We start from the raw sequence: 18,798 nt of genomic DNA, 5'->3' as shown, positions 1-18,798 counted from the left end.
CTTTGACCCTTGTTGTGCCGAACCAAATAAATTAGAAATCAAGTGGCCAACTAATTTAATCCCATCTGTCTACACAATGTTCTTATTGGTCTGTTTGCCTCACATTCACATGCTTATCTAAAGATCTCTTTAAAGTCTCTCATGTGTCTGCCTCTATCAATGCCCCAGGCAGCACATTCCAGGCACCCATCACTTAAAATAAACAATTTGCCTCTCACATCTTTGAAATTATACCTTCATCCTAAATGTATGCTCTCTGGTATTAAGACATTTCAAACTTGGGGGAAAAGATACTGTCAAATCTATTTATGTCTCTCATAACCTTATAAGTATCAGATCTCCTATCAACCTCTGCTGCTTCAGAAAAGTATGTGCAGACTACATAAGGTCCTCGGTGATGTGGATGCCGAGGAATTTAAAGCTGTTTACCCTCTCAACCCCAGATCCATTGATGTCGATATGGGTTAGCCTGTCTCCATTCCTCCTGTAATCTACAACCAGCTCCTTTGTTTTTGTGACATTAAGGGAGAGATTGTTTTATTGACACCACTGATGACTTCTTCCCTGTAGGCCACCTTGTTATTGTTTGAGATGATGCCAATCAATGTAGTGTCATTGGGAAATTTAATTAGCAGATTAGAGCTGTGGGTGTCGACACAGTCATGGGTATACAAAGAGTAAACGAGGGGATTTAGTACACAGCCCTGAGGGGCTCCTGTGTTGATAGTCAGAGGGGTGGAGGTGAGGGAGCCCACTCCTACCACCTGCTGGCGATCTGAAAGGAAGTCCAGGATCCAGCTGCACAAGGCAGGGTCAAGGCTGAACTTCCTGTCGAGCCTGGATAGAATTATGGTGGTGAATGCTGAACTGTAGTCCAAGAACAGCATTCTCACATAAGCATTCTTCTCCAGCTGTGTAAGGATGGTATTTAGAGCAGCAGCTATTGTGTTGTCTTATCGATTGGTTGTGTCAGTAGGTGAATTGTAGGGGGGGGGGTCCAGTTTGGGTGGTAGAATACTGCAGATGTAGTCCTTGACCAGCCTTCCAAAGCATTTGCCCTCCGGTCCTGCAGCCATGCGACTATCCACTCGTTGGAAACACCCGTGTACCTCAGCCTCAGAGATGACCAGGATGCAGGTAGTAGCCTGGTAGTCCTGACAAAGGGTCTCGGCCCGAAATGTCGACTGTACCTCTTCCTATAGATGCTGCCTGGCCTGCTGCATTCGCCAGCAACTTCTATGTGCGTTGCAGGTAGTAGCGGTAGCTTTCCTCGGAGGCTCAGAATTAGCGACATTGAACTGAGTGTGAAAGCGATTAAGCTAATCTGGGACAGAGGCTGCGATGTTGGCGGCACCACAACGCTTGGCTTTGACGTCTGCGATGGTCTGCAACCCTTGCCACAAGTCACATGTGCTATTCATTGTGAATCTTAACTCAATCTTGTCCCTGTGTTGTTTCGAAGCCTTGATTGTTTTGCGCAGATAGTAGCTGCTTTTCATGAGCTCCTGTTGATTGCCAGCAGTGTAAGTTCTATGTTGCGCAGCAAGTGCTGCTCGCACGGAACTTGATCCAGAGTTTCTGGTTCGGGAAGACCCTGACCGACTTCTGGGGGACAACATTATTGTGAAGCACGTGACTCCATCCGTAAGCTCGGAGACATCCTCATCATGGAAGACATTCCATTCGATGTCATTGAAGCAGTCCTGCAGCATAGAGAACGATTGGTTGAACCAACAGTGGACAGTTTTAACTATGGCCGCCTCTTGTTTCAGCTTCTGCCTGTACGTCGGCAAAAGTAGGATCGAAGAGTGATCTAATTTTCCAAAACTTGGACTTAATGTTGCAAATGCTGCATTATAAAACTCAATGTATTTAAATTATAAGCTTCAAAGCAAGGCCTCAGACATAAATCTGTAATCTGGTATGCAGAATTTTATGACTTGTGCTTGTAAATTGTGACCATTTGCTAATGAAGTTAATCTTCGGGGTGCATAAGCAGCAAATAAATAAGCCCATCACAATTTGCAGTTCTGTGAAATTTATTGTAAAGCTGATTTGAAAATGCTAGAGGTCTAGGAGGATATTTTCCATGCAAGAGTGGTTACAACTTTAGTTTAGTCATCCCTTGGACATTGCCCTGGAATGTCAGGTTGAATTTTGCACGTGTATCTGTGACTTGAACATTTTGAATAGCAGCCTAAATGATGCTGCTGAGTTTTGACAATGACTGACTTGAAAACACAAGTTTTCTTCGCATTTGAAGTCTTTTCCAATATTCTGAAGGAGCATGGAGGTTAAATTTTGCTCTAGAAATGGGTTCACATCTTTCTTAACCCACTGATTTTTGACAAATGGTGATTTTTTTTTAACTAACTTGTAACAAAGCTCACTGTTGTCACTACTTAAATAAGAACCATGGTAAGCCATCTTGTTCCTTAAGCCTGTTCTGTTTTTCATGTAGATGATGCCTGGTATGATCTTGCTTTTGATTTTACTTTTCACTTGATTGCCCTAAATTCCAGAAATTCTTAGCTTTGAATGTACAGTGGATTCAGGTTAATTGGGACACATTGGGACCAGTACATTTTGGCCCAATGAAGCAGCTGCCCCAATTAGCCAAAGTTTCATGGAAATATTTAAGAATGTACTGCACAAAAAAGACAAACTGCTGTTTAATGAGTAACAAATTATGTATTTAAATGAAATACAGAACAAACTCACTATCAATGCTACTACAGTGCTACAAAACTGTTTTAGTTCTTGATGGTTATTGATGGAGGAATTCTTCTGTATTTTTATTGACTGTAAATGAGCAAAATCAGTGCAGACACCTGGTGCAAATAATGGACTGCCATCATACAATGCTATCAATGATTGTATCCTACAAATCTTCTTTTTGACTGTACCGTTCAAGATGATATTGATACCTTCAACTTCTTTGTAGATCCCAATGTATTGAAGTAGTGACATTGCTTCATTTTCACTCCTGGCTGTTTTTGGCATCTCCAAGCCTGGAAGCTTGAATCCACAGTGAACAAATCAGCATCTGCAGTCTCTTTTGTTTGTGTTGAGATATAGTCCTTTGAGACATTGTGTGAAAGGAAGAAAACAATTCCTCCCATGGGATTCTTTAGCTGGGCACTAGCAGTGTGTTCTGATCACAGGGATTGCCTTTCTCTGTTCTTATGGTAACATTACCATAAAGACTTAAAAACCAGGTTATATTACCCTTCTACCTTAAGACTTGCAGACCTTCTGGATGTTATTCTGCTTGGTGTTCGTGCAAGTTTCAGTGATATTTATATGCAGGATGTATAACTGTCTATGTTCATCAGATATTGCATGTTTATAGCATATGGTAGTATGACTGATCATTTGGATTGATTGTAAAAAGATTCCTTGGAAGGAAAAGTAGTGACTGCAAATGTTAAAGCAAATGAAAATGAGAAGATTAATCTGCAAAAAGATGTGTACTTGTAAGTGAATGCTCTGTATTGGTGCAGTGTTGAACTAAAAACAGGTTTTTTAAAGAATGCAATGTTCAGTCTTTGATATTCAGATGCTGTTTTGAAAGTAGAGAGAAGTCACTAAATAACAGATCAGCAATGCCTAATGATCTCTGTTCTATTAATTAGTGTTAGGCGATGGCTTTATAATGAAACTTATTCTGAAATGCTGATTAAAGAAATTTTCATATTTTTTCATATCCAGATAAAAACTTTGATGATGAAGAATCTATGGATGGTAACAGGCCATCATCTGCCAGCTCCACGTCTTCAAAAGCTCATGGTTCACGACGTCCTGTTGGCATGAGTACAAGTCGTCGACCAGGTTCGTCTGCAGTTGGCTGGAAAAGTACTACAAGTAATTGAAACTTTATTTTGTTTTCTTTGTTTCTATAAAATTTGCACGTGATAACATAAAATTTATAGGAAATGTAATATTCCTCCCAATATGTTTACATAAATATTTAATCAATTGATTGGATAATTCTGATTCCAATTGTTCATTAATTTCCATAATAATTTCCATAATAAGACATAGGAGCAGAATTAGGCCATTCAGCATATCATGCTGTTTCATCATGGCTGATCCCGGATCCCATTCAACCCCATACACCTGTGCTTTCACCATATCCTTGGGTGCACCAACCAGTCAGGAATCTGTCAACTTCTGCTTTGAATATACCCATGGACCTGGCCTCCACCATGGTCTGTGGCAGAGCGTTCCACAAATTTACCACTCTTTGGCTTAAAAAAATTACTCTTTACTTCCGTTCTAAAAGATTGCCCTTCAATTTTGAGGCTGTACCCTCTAGTCTGGATACCCCCATTGGAGGAAACATCATCTCCTCATCTACTTTATCTAGTCCTTTCAACATTTGGTAGGTTTCAATGAGATCCTCACGCATTCTTATAAATTCCAGTGAGTACAGGCCCAAAGCTACCAAATGTTCTTCATATGTTAATCCATTCATTCCCAGAATCATCCTTGTGAACCTCCTCTGGACTCTCTTCAATTACAATACATCCTTTCTGAGATATGGGGCGCAAAACTGTTGACAATACTTAAAATGCAACCTGACTAGTGTCTTATAAAGGCTCAGCATTATCTCTTTGCTTTTATATTCTATTCCCCTTGAAATAAATGCCAACATTGCATTTGTCTTTACCCTGGACTCAACCTGTGAGATAACCTCCTGGGAATCTTGCACGAGGACTCCAAAGTCCCTTTGCACCTCTGATGTTTGAATTTAGTTAATAGTCTACACCATTGTTCCTTTTACCAAGATGTATTATTGGATTGAATTGACTTTATTACTTGCATCCTTCATATACATAAGTAAAAATCTTTACATTAGTTCTCCATCTAAATGTGCAATGTGCAAATTATAATAATTTATAATAAATAGTATGTACAATAGAACAGTCAGTATAACATAGAAATACACTCAAATCAGCTTTGAGTTAATCAGTCTGATGGCCTGATGGAAGAAGCTGTCCCAGAGCCTGTTGGTCCTGGCTTTAATGCTGGGGTACCATTTCCCAGATGGTAGCAACTAGAATAGATTGTGGTTGGGGTGACTCAGGTCCCCAATGATCCTTCGGGCCTTTTTTACACACCTGTCTTTGTAGATGTCCTGAATAATGGGAAGTTCACATCTACAGATGCGCTGGGATGTCTGCACCACTCTGCAGAGTCCTGCGATTGAGGGAAGTACAGTTCCTATACCAGGTAGTGATGCAGTTAGTCAGGATGCTCTCAATTGTACCCCTGAAGAAAGTTCTTAGGATTTGGGGGCCCATACCAAACTTCTTCAACAGTCAAAAGAAGCGCTGTTGTGTCTTTTTCACCACACAGCCGGTATGAACAGACCATGCAAGATCCTCGGTGATGTGTATGCCGAGGAACTTAAAGCCCTTCACCCTCTCAACTCCAGATCCATTGATGTCAATAGGGGTTAGCCTGTCTTCATTCCTCCTGTGGTCCACAACCAGCTACTTTGTTTTTGCGACATTGAGGGAGAGGTTGTTTTCTTGACACCACTCTGTCAGGGTGATGAGTTCTTCTCTGTAGGCTGCTTCATTATTGTTAGAGATTTGGTTAATCAGTGTAGTATCATCAAATTTAATTAGCAGATTGGAGCTGTAGGTGGTGACGTAGTCATGGGTATGCAGAGAGTAAAGGAGGGGGCTTGGGGCACAGCCCTGAGGGGTACCTGTCTTGAGGGGCAGAGGTGAGGGAGCCCACTCTTACCACCTGCTGGCGATCTGACAAGAAGTATAGAATCCAGCTGCACAAGGCAGGGTGAAGGCAGAGGTCTCTGAGCTTCTTGTCAAGCCTTGAGGGAATTATGGTGTTGAATGCTGAACTGTACATTTTCCAACACTGTATTCCATCTGGCACATTTTTGTCTATTCTTCCAATATGTTTAAGTCCTGCTGCAATCACATTGCATCCTCAGCACTACCTACCTGTCCACCTATCTTCGTATCATCTGCAAACTTTGCAACAAAGCCATCAATTTCACTATCTAAATTATTGATAAAGAATGTGAAAAGTAGCAATTCCAATACTGACCCTTGAGGAACACCACTAGTCACTGGCAACCAACCCCTTTATTCCCACTCGCCTCCTGCCTGTTATTCATTCCTTTATCCATGCCAGTATATTTCTTGTTACACCACAGGATTTTATCTTAAGCAGCCTCATGTAAGGCACCTTATCAAATGTCTTCTGAAAATCTAAGTAAATGGCATCCACTGCCTCTCTTTTGTCCCTTGTTTTTTGTTGTCAGCTTATTTAATAAGTTCCTTGGCTGTTTGGCAATATTGGAAATGTGATCTTGAAATAACATCACTTTTAATTTTCTTTCTGCATACTTGCCCAAGAAAAATACAATACAAATTTTCTTAAGATAAAATATTTGCTTGGAGCTGTCTCAGTACCTTAAAAGTCTGCACTTCTCCTCTTCCTTTGAATAATGTAGACATCCCTGTTATGGTGAATAATTGTTAATTTTAATAATTGCACGCAGAAAGTGGCCTTTAAGATTCTATTTCAGAAATATTGTAAATGGTAATGCTATTTATTCTTAAATTGATGCTAATCTATCAAATGTTGGACATCGAAATTTTTCATTGTTAAAAGATTCAAACATGCTGTTTTTTGTTATTAATAGGCATCTTTACAAAACCTCTTCCCTTAATAACTAATTACAAATCTTATTTTTGGTTTGTATCTGAAAATTCAAGAATATAGAAACCCAAGCTCTGATTGTATAAAACCCTATTTGGCTTAATACATTAATTGCTAGAGTTGAACAATTTTTTTTTTCACTTCCAGATTAATATGTGACTAGAAACTTGCATGTATTTATCCGCATTATCTTCTCAAAAACTCTGGAAAATCAAGCAAACATGTCGCCTGTTTTCCATTAACAATTACAGCCCAAATATACGGACTCCTACTGCTTTAAATAATCCCAGGAGAATGTTCTGATTCCTTAGGATTGGGAAACAGTTACTTTAGGGAATAAAGCCAATTTCCAAACTCTCGAGCATTGTGTTTAAAAATTTCTGATTAAAATATATTTAAATTGCCCGTGGGATCTTTGAGAGATTGATATTTACAATGGTATCTTAAAATCAATTCTGTTGTTTTTGGTCTAAATTCTGGAAAATATAGTTGTAGAATTACTGAAGCTTGAGACGATTACAATTTGTTCATTGAGTGACACTGCAATTTTAAGTGATTCACCCAATCATTTATTCACTCTAGACCACACTTCCTGTTATCTAAATACAAAAATGTCCATAGAGAAAGAACTCAAGAAAATTGGAGTAGAAATGATCTGCTAGGCCCCTCTGGTCTGCCCCACTCACCCCACTATTCAATATGATCACTGCTCATCTATGCTTGTCTTATCTCCTCTTCTGTGCTAGTTCCCATAATTCTCTGTTCCCCAGTCTTGCTAATATTTACCTACCTCTGTGTTAAATCATCAGACTTGTACCACCGTTTAAGGGAAGAGAATTCCTATGATTAACTAGAGAAAATTTCTATGCAGCAGAGTTAGAAATGACTGGCCTCCTCATTTTGTAACTTGTTCCTCTTGTTCTTGAATCTCCCATAAGTGAAATCAGAATCAGGTTTATTATAATTGACGTATGCCATAAAATTTGTTATGTAGCAGCAGTACATGCAATACATAAATTACTGTGAGTTATAATAAGAAATTTACTCAGTGGCTGCTTTATTAGGTACACGTGCCCACCTGCTCTTAATGCAAATATCTAATCAGCAGCAACTTAATGCATAAAAGTATGCAGACATAGTCAAGAAATTCAGTTGTTGCTCAGGCCAAATATCAGAATGGGGAAGAGATGTGATTTAAGTGATGGTGACCCTGCCAAACAGGGTGGTTTGACTATCTCAGAAATTGCTAATTTCCTGGGATTTTCACATACGACAGTGTCTAGAGTTTATAGAGAATGGTACAAAGAACAAAGAAAATCCAGTGAGCAAACGAGAAAATCTGCAGACGTTGGAAATCCACAAAATGCTGGAGGAACTCGGTAGGCCAGGCAGCATCTATAGAAAAAAGTACAGTTGACCTTTCGAGCCAGGACCCTTCGTAGTTCTGTGGACACAAATTCTTTTATTAGTGAGAGAGGAACAGGAAAGCGACAGTAACTTAAATACTTGCTCATTACAACAGAGGTGCATCTTTGAACACACACCACGTCGAAGCTTGGAAATGGGTGGGCTACAGCAGCAGAAGACCAAGAACATACACTCAGTGGTCATTTTGTTGGGTATAGGAAGTGCCTAATAAAGTGACCACTGTGTATATAAAATAATAATAAATAATGGAAAAGGAGAACAAAATAGTGAGAATGTTCACGGATTCGTGGTGAAATTGGATGACGAATGGGAAGAAGTTGTTCCCAAAACATTGAGTGTGCATCTGCAACCTCCTGTACCTTCTCCCCAATGGTAGCAATGAGAAAAGGGCATGTCCTGGATAGTGAGAGTCATTAGTGATGGAAAAACATCTCAATCTATCCTATCAAGCCTCCTCAGGATCTTTTGCTTGAATAAGTTCACTCTTCATTTTTCTAAACTCCAAGGAATCCAAGTTAAACAGCTCCTGAAAGGACATTACTTTCAACCTAGAATTAACCTGGCGGGTCTCCTGTGGGTTGCTTCCAAAGCTCTGTGTAGTTTTTTTTGGATAAAGGGAGCAGAACAGTGCACAATATTTGTACTGCCTTTGTGTACAAAGCTAGGCAGAGTATTAAACATCTTTTCAAAAATCACCTGAGCCAGAAGCTTTCTTCAGGGATTTTGGTGAGAAAACTTTGTGAAACTGCAGAAATATTTGTAAACCAAATATTAGATTTAACACATAATCGTCACACGTCTAAATATACTAATATTCTTGATTAATCTCACGATCAGTGTGAAGGTAATACACACATGCAACGTTTTTTAACTACGCCGTGGGCTAGGGTGAACTAGTGGCGTGGACGATTGCTTAATAGTGTTGAACAATAAAGATACTACTTCCTTGAAAGTGCATCTTCTAAATGTTCACCAATATCACGAAAACTTAAGACTCACAGTTGCAGCTATTTCAAGGGCAAATGGAGATGGATGTCTTTCTACCACGTGTGCTGTAAGTTGAAATCCAAATTGTGCAGAAAACCATTTAAAAAAAACAGCTATGACCAGGAAATGATGTTTGTACAAAACGAACTACAGGTCGACCTTCACTAATCCAGCACCACTGGGACCTGAGGAGTGCCGGATTAGTGAAAATGCCGAATTAAAGAAGGATCACATTAAGCATAATCAGTGCCGGATTATCGAAGGAACGGGGTTACAGGTAGTTGGATTAGTGAAGGTTGACCTGTACGCATAAAATAGCACCTCCAGAGCTAGAAAAGTACTTGAGATGTGGCCCTCCAACACTTTGTTCAATTGTCAGAAAACCTCCCTACAGTTAACACCCAACCCCTTTGCAATAAAATCCAAAATTCCATTTGCTTCCATTCTTCTACCCACATCCTAACATTCTGTGAATCATTCATTGGAATATTTGCATCCTTCTGAACTTCACACTTGGGTCATGCTTCAATAAGCAAAACAAAACTCTTCCCCAGATTAAACTCCATTAGGGGTTTCTGCCCAATCAGTCACTTTGTCTGTATCTTCAGAACTATTGTGTCCTCATCACAACATTGGCAGTACCTGTTTTGGTATCATCAACAAACTCTGAAACCATGTATTCAGATTATTTGTGCACTTAATGAACATTCAAATATCTTTTCCAGCCTGAAAAGGACCCACTTATTCCAACAGTTTGTTTGCTATGGGGAAAACCAGTTTTCAATCTATACTATTATATCCTCCAATACCGTTGTCCTTTACTTATGCACAAATCTCCTTGAAAATCTAAATATATTACATTTGTAGGTTCCTTGCCATCAATATTCCCTGTCACATCTTCAAAGATTTGAGCAAATTTGTCAAATGTAATTTTATCTTTTGTAAAACCCTTCTGACTAGGTTTAATTAAATTCTATTAGGGCATCAGGGTAGCATATATACCCTGAACCACAGTAATCAAAAGTTGGGTTGAGCTGAGAGTACAGAGCAGGCTCACTCCCTCATTCACTGAGAGTCAGAGTTTGGCTGACAGCCACTCTTTCTGTGCCTGATGTCTCTTCTATAGCAGCTGAGTCTGTGATCTTTTCTCATATACACTGCTTATTTATGACTTGTGAGCAATTTGGGTTACAAACAATTCTTAGAATGAAACCTAGTAACAACCTAGAAACTGCCTTGGAAAATAGGATTCCACAAGAAAGGGGAACAATCTGCTAAATTAAGCAAGTTTTGGAAAAAAAATGTCAACCAATGTTTTCAGCCACTTAAAACCTTTGAATGCAGGGCATCAGTTCATGGCAATTTGTTTACCTTTATCCAATTTTTTTTGATACTCTATTCACTGTGAGAGGGAGGATTTAAAAAAAAATTAGAGCTACTTTAATTCAACTATCTTGGGGATATCTGCAATATCCTCCATAATGAAGATTGAAGAAAAAAAATCCATTTAACATATTTGCCAAATCTTTGTTTTGTTATTAATTTGTCAAGCATATTTTCCAAAAGTCCCACACCTACCTTATCTGCTTTCTCGTAGTTTTGTTACTACGTGCAGGTTTTCTCTTAAAACAATTTTCTCATGAACTTTTTAGTCTTTTGCTGCTAGATCCTAAAATCATTGCGATCTTCTCACCTGCCACCAGCTTTTTCCACTTTTCATGCCCAATTTTTTGATTTAATATCCTCCTCGATCTCCTTTGTAAACCACAATTGTGTCCCTTTCTCGTGGAATCCTGCCTTCTCAAAGAATATATTCCAGCTGAGTGTTACCTGTACACTGTTTGAACAGTTGTCAAGTTGTGATACAGATGTGTCCCTTAACTAACTTTCTCAATCCACTTTAGACAACTCCACCTTTATACCATTTTAGTTAAATTGAAGACAATGATTTTGGTCATCTGATGTTCACCCTCACTACACCCTGACTTGTATCATGGTCTCACTACCTTCTAGGGTAGGGGTTCCCAACCTGGAGTCCACGATCCCCTCATTTAATGGTAGGGGTCCATGACAGAAAAAATGTTGGAAACCCTGCTCTAGGGGATTCTTAGCCGCAAGGTGTCAGAATAGTTCTTTCTATTTACTCATGACAAAATCTAAATTGGCTCATTTCCAGGTAGATTTCTTAAATGTACTTTTTTAGGAAACAAAAAAAATTCTTGAGCCACTCTCAAATTCTTCTACAATACCTTTGCAACTTTAGGTATTCAGTGACAGTTGCAGTTTCTTCCAACGTTGCTACTTCCCCATTTATGGTCTAATGCCCACTTATGTCTCCTTTCCCCTGTTCATAATTTTAATCCAAACTAATTCTACATTACTATCCACTTTCAACATTGTTCTGATAGCTTCCTTGATTAACAATGCTGCTCTCTTTTTGGCTCATTCTTTTAGAATATCATTTAACCTGGAATATTGAGTACCCAGTCCTGTTGTGCTGGAACCACATTCAGTTCAGTGCTATCTACTTGCAAATACCTTTAAATAAAGAGCATTAAAGATTCTTTTTTTAACATGTTTTGGTAATTCTGGATTTTCTCTGTTCTGAGTACTTTAGTTCACATTTTCTTCAGCATATCACACTTGTCAGTTTTCCCCTCACTGTCCTATGTTATCACTCGCTTATTTCCTTTTGATTTATTAAATAAAAAATTCTTGGAGCCTACCTCTTCTCTGTTTAGTTCAAAGTCCATTTACAATCCTGCTTATGTGCTGGTAAGTATTACCCTTCAATAACGAGGCCCCTAAAACAGTGTGAATAACTTTGCTTACATCAACGCTGAACTGATTCCATACCCTATGGACTCACTTTCAAGGACTCTACTTCTCTTGTTCTGTATGTACGCAGTTTGTCTTTTACGCATTTAGTCTTTGTAGTTTTCATTGATTTTTTTTGTTCTACTGTGAATGCCTGTAAGAAATTGAACCTCAGGTTACAATATGGTGACATATATGGAGTTTAATAATAAAGTTACTTTGAATTTGGGAATCAGGATGGAAGTGATTGATGGCACTTGTTGCATTCCATACTTCATGTGTTGGGTAGGAAAGGAATGTAGTAGATAGTGAGCCAGAGTCCTGTGTAAGTACTGCTCCTTTCAGAATGCTGAGATGGATGGAAAGTGGGATTGGTACGCATGACAAATGATGCTCCATTCTGCAAGTAGGCTGTTATTGTGGAGGTTAAGCCTATTGTGGTACTGTGAAGAGGTAGTGGGGGAAAGAATATGGAGGATGAGGCAGATGTTCCAGAAATACATACGATAATGAAATCCTTATGAAGAAAAACAGTTAGAATACGCAATACCTTTCATATCAATTTAGAAAAATAATAATGGTGAGAATGGGTAATGCCCTTGAACCAACAGTGCAGGGGAAAAGGTGCTCAAGCAATGGATTGTATTTTCTTGTCTATTTCCAGAAAAGGAATTGCTGAGACTTTGATGAGAAGAGTGTGAGTGTTTGAAGGAGATGGATGGGTGGAAGTTGGCAACAACATGAAAGAAAATTTACAAAGTTAGGCAAGAGCATTAATGGCATTGATGCAGCTGTATAAACTCCTGGGGAGCCGACGGAGTGGGACTCAAACAGAACATTCCAGATATGTTATGGCAAAGATGGCAAATACAGATTGCAGGAAGGTTTTGGAGTTTATTCGGATCTTTATGTTGGCCATGCTTGTCTGTATTAATCACACTTCCTTCAAATATTGAATTATTGGAATATGCAAATAATTTCTTGTATGGATAAAACTTTTGCTGTCTATGAAATCACCGGGTTGCGCTGGTTTTAAAAAATCAAGTGTTTTAATTTTTCTGAACTCATTATTCTTGATGTACATATTGGGACTACTCTAGCAGCTGAATAATAAACTGTAAAAGAGAGCCATAGTTATTTCAATAGGTTGAAAAGCCCAATTTCCTTTGGAAAAATAATTGTTCTTGAAAATATTTAAGAATCGTGTGCTGTGTTTGGAACACCTTTTTTTAAATTCTGATTTCCCACATTTACAGGCTTACCCTTATTTTCTGAAGTGAATAAGTTGGGGTACAATTAATGTTGTACTGACAGGCTACAAATTGTGATTTGTGTCTCAATGCAAATGATGAGTACTAGCACTTTGAAGGGTTACTGTAGCTCAACCCATATTTTATAACATATAGGAGCAGAATTAGGCCATTTTACCATAGTCAAAAGTTGCATGCATTTTAATAGCGGTTTTTAAAGCAATTGGGCAAGACCTCATGTTAAATTCCTGATTCTGAGGTACTGACGTCACCTAAAGCTGATTAACTGAGCAGTGATTAGAGATTAAATCAGATACGTTTTGTATTCTGTTCCTCTGGACCACAGTAGACAATTAAGTTCTTACCTGAGACCAGAGATTGTAACTGTTAAAGAAATAGGATTTTTAGCTAATGTTTGCATTTAGTCACTAATACACATACAGAACTTCTGTAGGTCTAACTGATTAAAGCTAAAACCATAATAGTCATAGTCATACTTTATTAATCCCGGGGGAAATTGGTTTTCGTTACAGTTGCTCCATAAATAATAAATAGTAATAGGACCATAAATAGTTAAATAGTAATATGTAAATTATGCCAGTAAATTATGAAATAAGTCCAGGTCCAGCCTTTTAGCTCAGGGTGTCTGACCCTCCAAGGGAGGAGTTGTAAAGTTTGATGGCCGCAGGCAGGAATGACTTCCTATGACGCTCAGTGCTGCATCTTGGTGGAATGAGTCTCTGGCTGAATGTACTCCTGTGCCCACCCAGTACATTATGTAGTGGATGGGAGACATTGACCAGGATGGCATGCAACTTAGACAGCATCCTCTTTTCAGACACCACCGTGAGAGAGTCCAGTTCCATCCCCACAACATCACTGGCCTTACGAATGAGTTTGTTGATTCTGTTGGTGTCTGCCACCCTCAGCCTGCTGCCCCAGCACACAACAGCAAACCTGATACCACTGGCCAACACAGACTCGTAGAATATCCTCAGCATCGTCCGGCAGATGTTAAAGGACCTCAGTCTCCTCAGGAAATAGAGACGGCTCTGACCCTTCTTGTAGACAGCCTCAGTGTTCTTTGCCCAGTCCAGTTTATTGTCAATTCGTATCCCCAGGTATTTGTAATCCTCCACCATGTCCACACTGACCCCCTGGATGGAAACAGGGGTCACCGGTACCTTAGTCTCCTCAGGTCTACCACCAGCTCCTTAGTCTTTTTCACATTAAGCTGCAGATAATTCTGCTCACACCATGTGACAAAGTTTCCTACCGTAGCCCTGTACTCAGCCTCATCTCCCTTGCTGATGCATCCAACTATGGCAGAGTCATCGGAAAACTTCTGAAGATGACAAGACTCTGTGCAGTAGTTGAAGTCTGAGGTGTAAATGGTGAAGAGAAAGGGAGACAAGACGATCCCCTGTGGAGCCCCAGTGCTGCTGATCACTCTGTTGGACACACAGTGTTGCAAGCACACGTACTGTGGTCTGCCAGTCAGTTAATCAGGAATCCATGATACCAGGGAAGCATCCACCTGCACCGCTGTCAGCTTCTCCCCCAGCAGAGCAGGGCGGATGGTGTTGAACGCACTGGAGAAGTCAAAAAACATGACCCTCACAGTGCTTGCTGGCTTGTCCATGTGGGCGTAGATACGGTTCAGTAGGAAGACGATGGCATCCTCAACTCTTAGTCGGGGCTGGTAGGCGAACTGGAGGGGATCTGAGTGTGGCCTGACCATAGGCATTAAGATGGTACTACAGGACTAGAATTTAAACATGTGTCCTACTCTAGTTTCTAAGGTCTCCTGTATAAAAATGTCTCGATTGAGAGGGGCAGAAGTTGTGTTCAGCTGTGATTTCTCTTCACGGTGCCTGTAAAGGGAACACAATAAAAGTTTCCCAAACTGATTCCCGGGATGATGAAACTTGTCTGTGCCTTTGGATCATCTAAGCTTGTATTGCCGAGAGCTCAAAGGATTGAGAAGCATATAACTCTGACAGGGCCAGACTGACTCAATGTGGAAAGGTTTTCTCTATGTTTGGAGGTGATCCAAAACAAGGCGTTACAGTCCCAGGATACAGGGTTAAGACTTCATCGACTGGGAAGAGAAGAAACTAGTTACATCAAACATCAAGTGGGATGGGGAATGAGCAGGAGTATAGTATTGAGATAGAAGATCAGCCATGCGTACTTGAATGGTGGAACGATCTTGATTGGCTGAATGGCCGAATCCTATTTAATGTGTATTAATGTTGCAGAATTTAAATAGGTAGAGATGATAATTGACTATTTATTGAGCATATTAAGCCTTATTAAGTTACAGAGAAAATTTGTGATTTGGTGTGAGAGGCAACTTGGGTAGAAGTCTGAGTAGAAAAAATTTGTTTTGAATTGAATCAATCACATCTTCCAGTTTTATTCTGTCTCGTGCTGGTTTGATGTGAGAATAGATTAAATCAACTTGACCCTTTCCAGTATTTGTCATAGTGTTTATTGCACTTTGGTACTTGTGAGGTGAGCTGACTCATTGATAATCGGGAAACTGTAAAAACCATTTTTACAGCATGATCTGAGGTCAGCAGCGTGACCTGGGGACAGATTGTGGTGCCTGAGGCTTTGTTGTCACTTGTGATCTGTATTACTTTATGAACTGATCGTGGTGGTGAGGCCAGAGGATGTTGGAATTATGTGATTCGGGGTTGGGAGAAGGTCAGGTGGGGTCCAGCTGGATCTATCTTAATTGCAAAATACCCTATGACATTACATTTGAAGTGTAATTACTATAGTAACAAAGTGAATATGCTGCAGATAATGATTATAATATGCCATAAACTGTAACAGGGTAAGTAAAGAATTAACCTTTAATTCTGTTGATTCAACAAAAAATATTAACATAGCTCATTTGGAGCTCGTGTGTTAACGATGCAACGGGCAAAATACAAGTATTTTCCATTGATATAATTACCAAAGTGACTGGTAGTGGGGGAGGGGGGAATTTGTTTTAGGAGCAGATTTGTAGAACAGAATATTTCTGGGAATCTTGGTAAAAGATACAGTATTGGGGTGTCTATTCAAATCAACAGACTTTGAATTTTTTAAAATTATGGATGGTCCATTATTTTAGATATACAAAACATTTGATTTTTGAAGGCTGTAAATATGACAATAGAGCAGATTAATTATTTGCAATATATTTATGTTCAACTCATTTTCGTTCTGCAGTTGACCTTGTAAGTTTGAATATACAAAATGGAATTAATTTGTTTATAAAGTCTTTAATTGTAAAATGATGATGGAGGTAAAAATCTAATTACTCTAGTGTCATTGCTGACAAATCATATTAAAGAAGTGGCCAGAAGCATAAGTTACTTCTGCTTTAACCACACACAGGTTGGAAAAGTTTTGATCATGTTATAACATTTCGTAGTGTGCAAAGTGTTGTCACCTAATATGTTTGGTGTAACTTCTGTTTGTTGGAAAGTATTGATTAGATTTCGATTTTAGTATTGTTATGAGATGATGCAGTGGGCAAGATTTGGCTTTGTAGTTCCTATCCTTGCATTTGAATCTAGATCAGAACAACTTAATAAATTTATCTCCTATAGGTGTTACATGTGAAATTGGATTAGCCTTTCCCCAATCTGCAAAGTTGGTTGTCAATTAGGCTGTAGCATTTTCACTATAAGAAGTTACTGGTATATTCAGTCCAAGGATAATGTCCATAGTACCATGATCCTGATTTGATGGAGACAGACGTGAGAGCACAGCGAAACATCTGGAAACTTCTGAAATATCTGCTTTGCTACCGCTGCTACTGTGTGGTAACCGGAATTTCTGGAGCTGAAGGCCTCAAAATCCTCGGCTTTGCGTGTTTCAGCGGCTGGGGAGAGGTCGAAGGCGCTCGGGAGGCTGTATCGGAGAGGCTGGTCGGAAGCTCGGAGTTTTTGGACAGATGGACTGGGTTGGCTGTGGTCGGCTGCTTCCAAGGTGTCGGCAATTTGAGGTGCCTGGAGGTTTATGGTAGGGAGTTTCTCCCTTTTGCCGCCTGCTATCGGGGACTCGGGAGCCAATCGACTCGGGACTTTGAGACTTTTTTTTTACTGTGCCTATGGACTGTTCTTCATCAAATTATGGTATTGCTTTGCACTGCTGTAACTATATGTTATAATTGTGTGGTTTTGTCAGTGTTAGTGTTAGTCTTTGGTCTGTCTTGTTTTCTGTGATATCACGCCGGAGAAACATTGTATCATTTCTTAATGCATGTATGCATTTCTAAATAACAATAAAAGAGGACTGAGTGTTCTCATAATCTAATCTAATCTAAATAGTACCATGATCAGAATGATTTGAACTGTTGGGAACCAAGAGTTCAGTTAGATGGTTGAAAATGAATGTAGCCCGTTTCTCAACATTAATTTCTGGCTGTCGTGAGCAGAACATTCAAGAGAGCAAACTAATTATCAATTGTTGGAATTCTAAGTTGCTATTTTCAAATTATTTATTTTGTGGCTTCCTAGAAAGAGACATTTGCTAAAATTCAAAGGTCAGTCTATTGTTCAGCTTTTATTTACCAGTTTGTTCCTTATTTTTCAACAGCCAAGGAAGTTGCAGGTGCTGTGGATGAGGATGATTTTATCCGAGCATTTGAGGAAGTACCGACAGTTCAGGCGAGTTTGAATCCGCTTAACTTTTCCTTAAATCGTACTTTTGAGACTCTGCTAATTCCAAGTGACTCAGTCACAGCGGCAAAAATCTTTTAATTTTGTTTCTTTTACCTCATTTTAAGAATCAGAAATGCAATAGGTAAATGGTATTTCTCTTAAGTAACATCTTTAGTTTATTATATCTATCCTTGGCTTCATAACATTCTGTGATCTCACTCTTCCCATCTCTCAAATCTTTTTGTCCAATAATAGTCCAAATGACTACTCTTTCCTTCCTTGGCTTTAACTATTCTACTATTGATAGTCCTGGCCTTAGATGCCAATGCATTCAGCCCTAGAATCCTTTCTTTGAACTTGGACATGAAGTATTTACTAATTTTCTGTTTCTATGAGGTTTGGAGTAGCTTGCTGCTCCAGTTTTCGGTAGTTCTGCTTTGAAACTTATTGAGAAGACTTGCTACATTAATCAGGTTATTTAACTGTATTAGTATGTTATAGCTTATTTTTGTTCCTGTTATATGGTTCAATTTTGTTCCTTGCCTTTAGTGAATGAAAGTAATAAACTAAAAAAATTTGAAAAATTTAGCATCTGATGCAACTCACTAATTTGAATGTTACCTTCTATTTAGATCTTTTCTAATAGAGACCTTGAAGAATCCATCAACAAAATTAGGGAAGTTTTATCAGATGATAAACATGACTGGGAGCAGAGAGTAGCTGCTGTAAGTTTTTGTGCTTCTACATTTGATACACTTTTTAAGTGTTTGAATTTGTTGCAAATAATGAATACATTTTAAAAAATCTACTTGTTTATTGAAATATGTGTCTTATATTTAAAGTGGGGCATTTGACATTGAATAACATTATTGTCGCAAAAAATAAATACCACTTTCAGTGAGTGATGCTCTATAAGAATAGATAATGGTGTACAAGACAGGTCCTAAACTTTT

The 18,798-nt window shown here is 39.0% G+C and overlaps 1 protein-coding gene across 1 annotated transcript in view; it reads left to right on the top strand.

Annotated features, from left to right (window-relative positions):
* The window catches only part of clasp1a (cytoplasmic linker associated protein 1a), a 300,065-nt gene that overhangs the window by 121,346 nt on the left and 159,921 nt on the right, over positions 1-18,798 (top strand). Inside the window, exons 9-11 of the mRNA XM_063048559.1 lie at positions 3,712-3,864; positions 17,781-17,851; positions 18,478-18,570. Of these exons, the coding sequence (XP_062904629.1) occupies positions 3,712-3,864; positions 17,781-17,851; positions 18,478-18,570 (317 nt within the window). The remainder of the gene's footprint in view (positions 1-3,711; positions 3,865-17,780; positions 17,852-18,477; positions 18,571-18,798) is intronic.

This window comes from Mobula hypostoma, chromosome 5 (assembly GCF_963921235.1).
Source record: "Mobula hypostoma chromosome 5, sMobHyp1.1, whole genome shotgun sequence".
NCBI lineage: Eukaryota > Metazoa > Chordata > Chondrichthyes > Myliobatiformes > Myliobatidae > Mobula > Mobula hypostoma.
The sequence above is the reverse complement of the archived record's forward strand: the minus strand, read 5'-3'. Positions and strand labels throughout refer to the sequence as shown.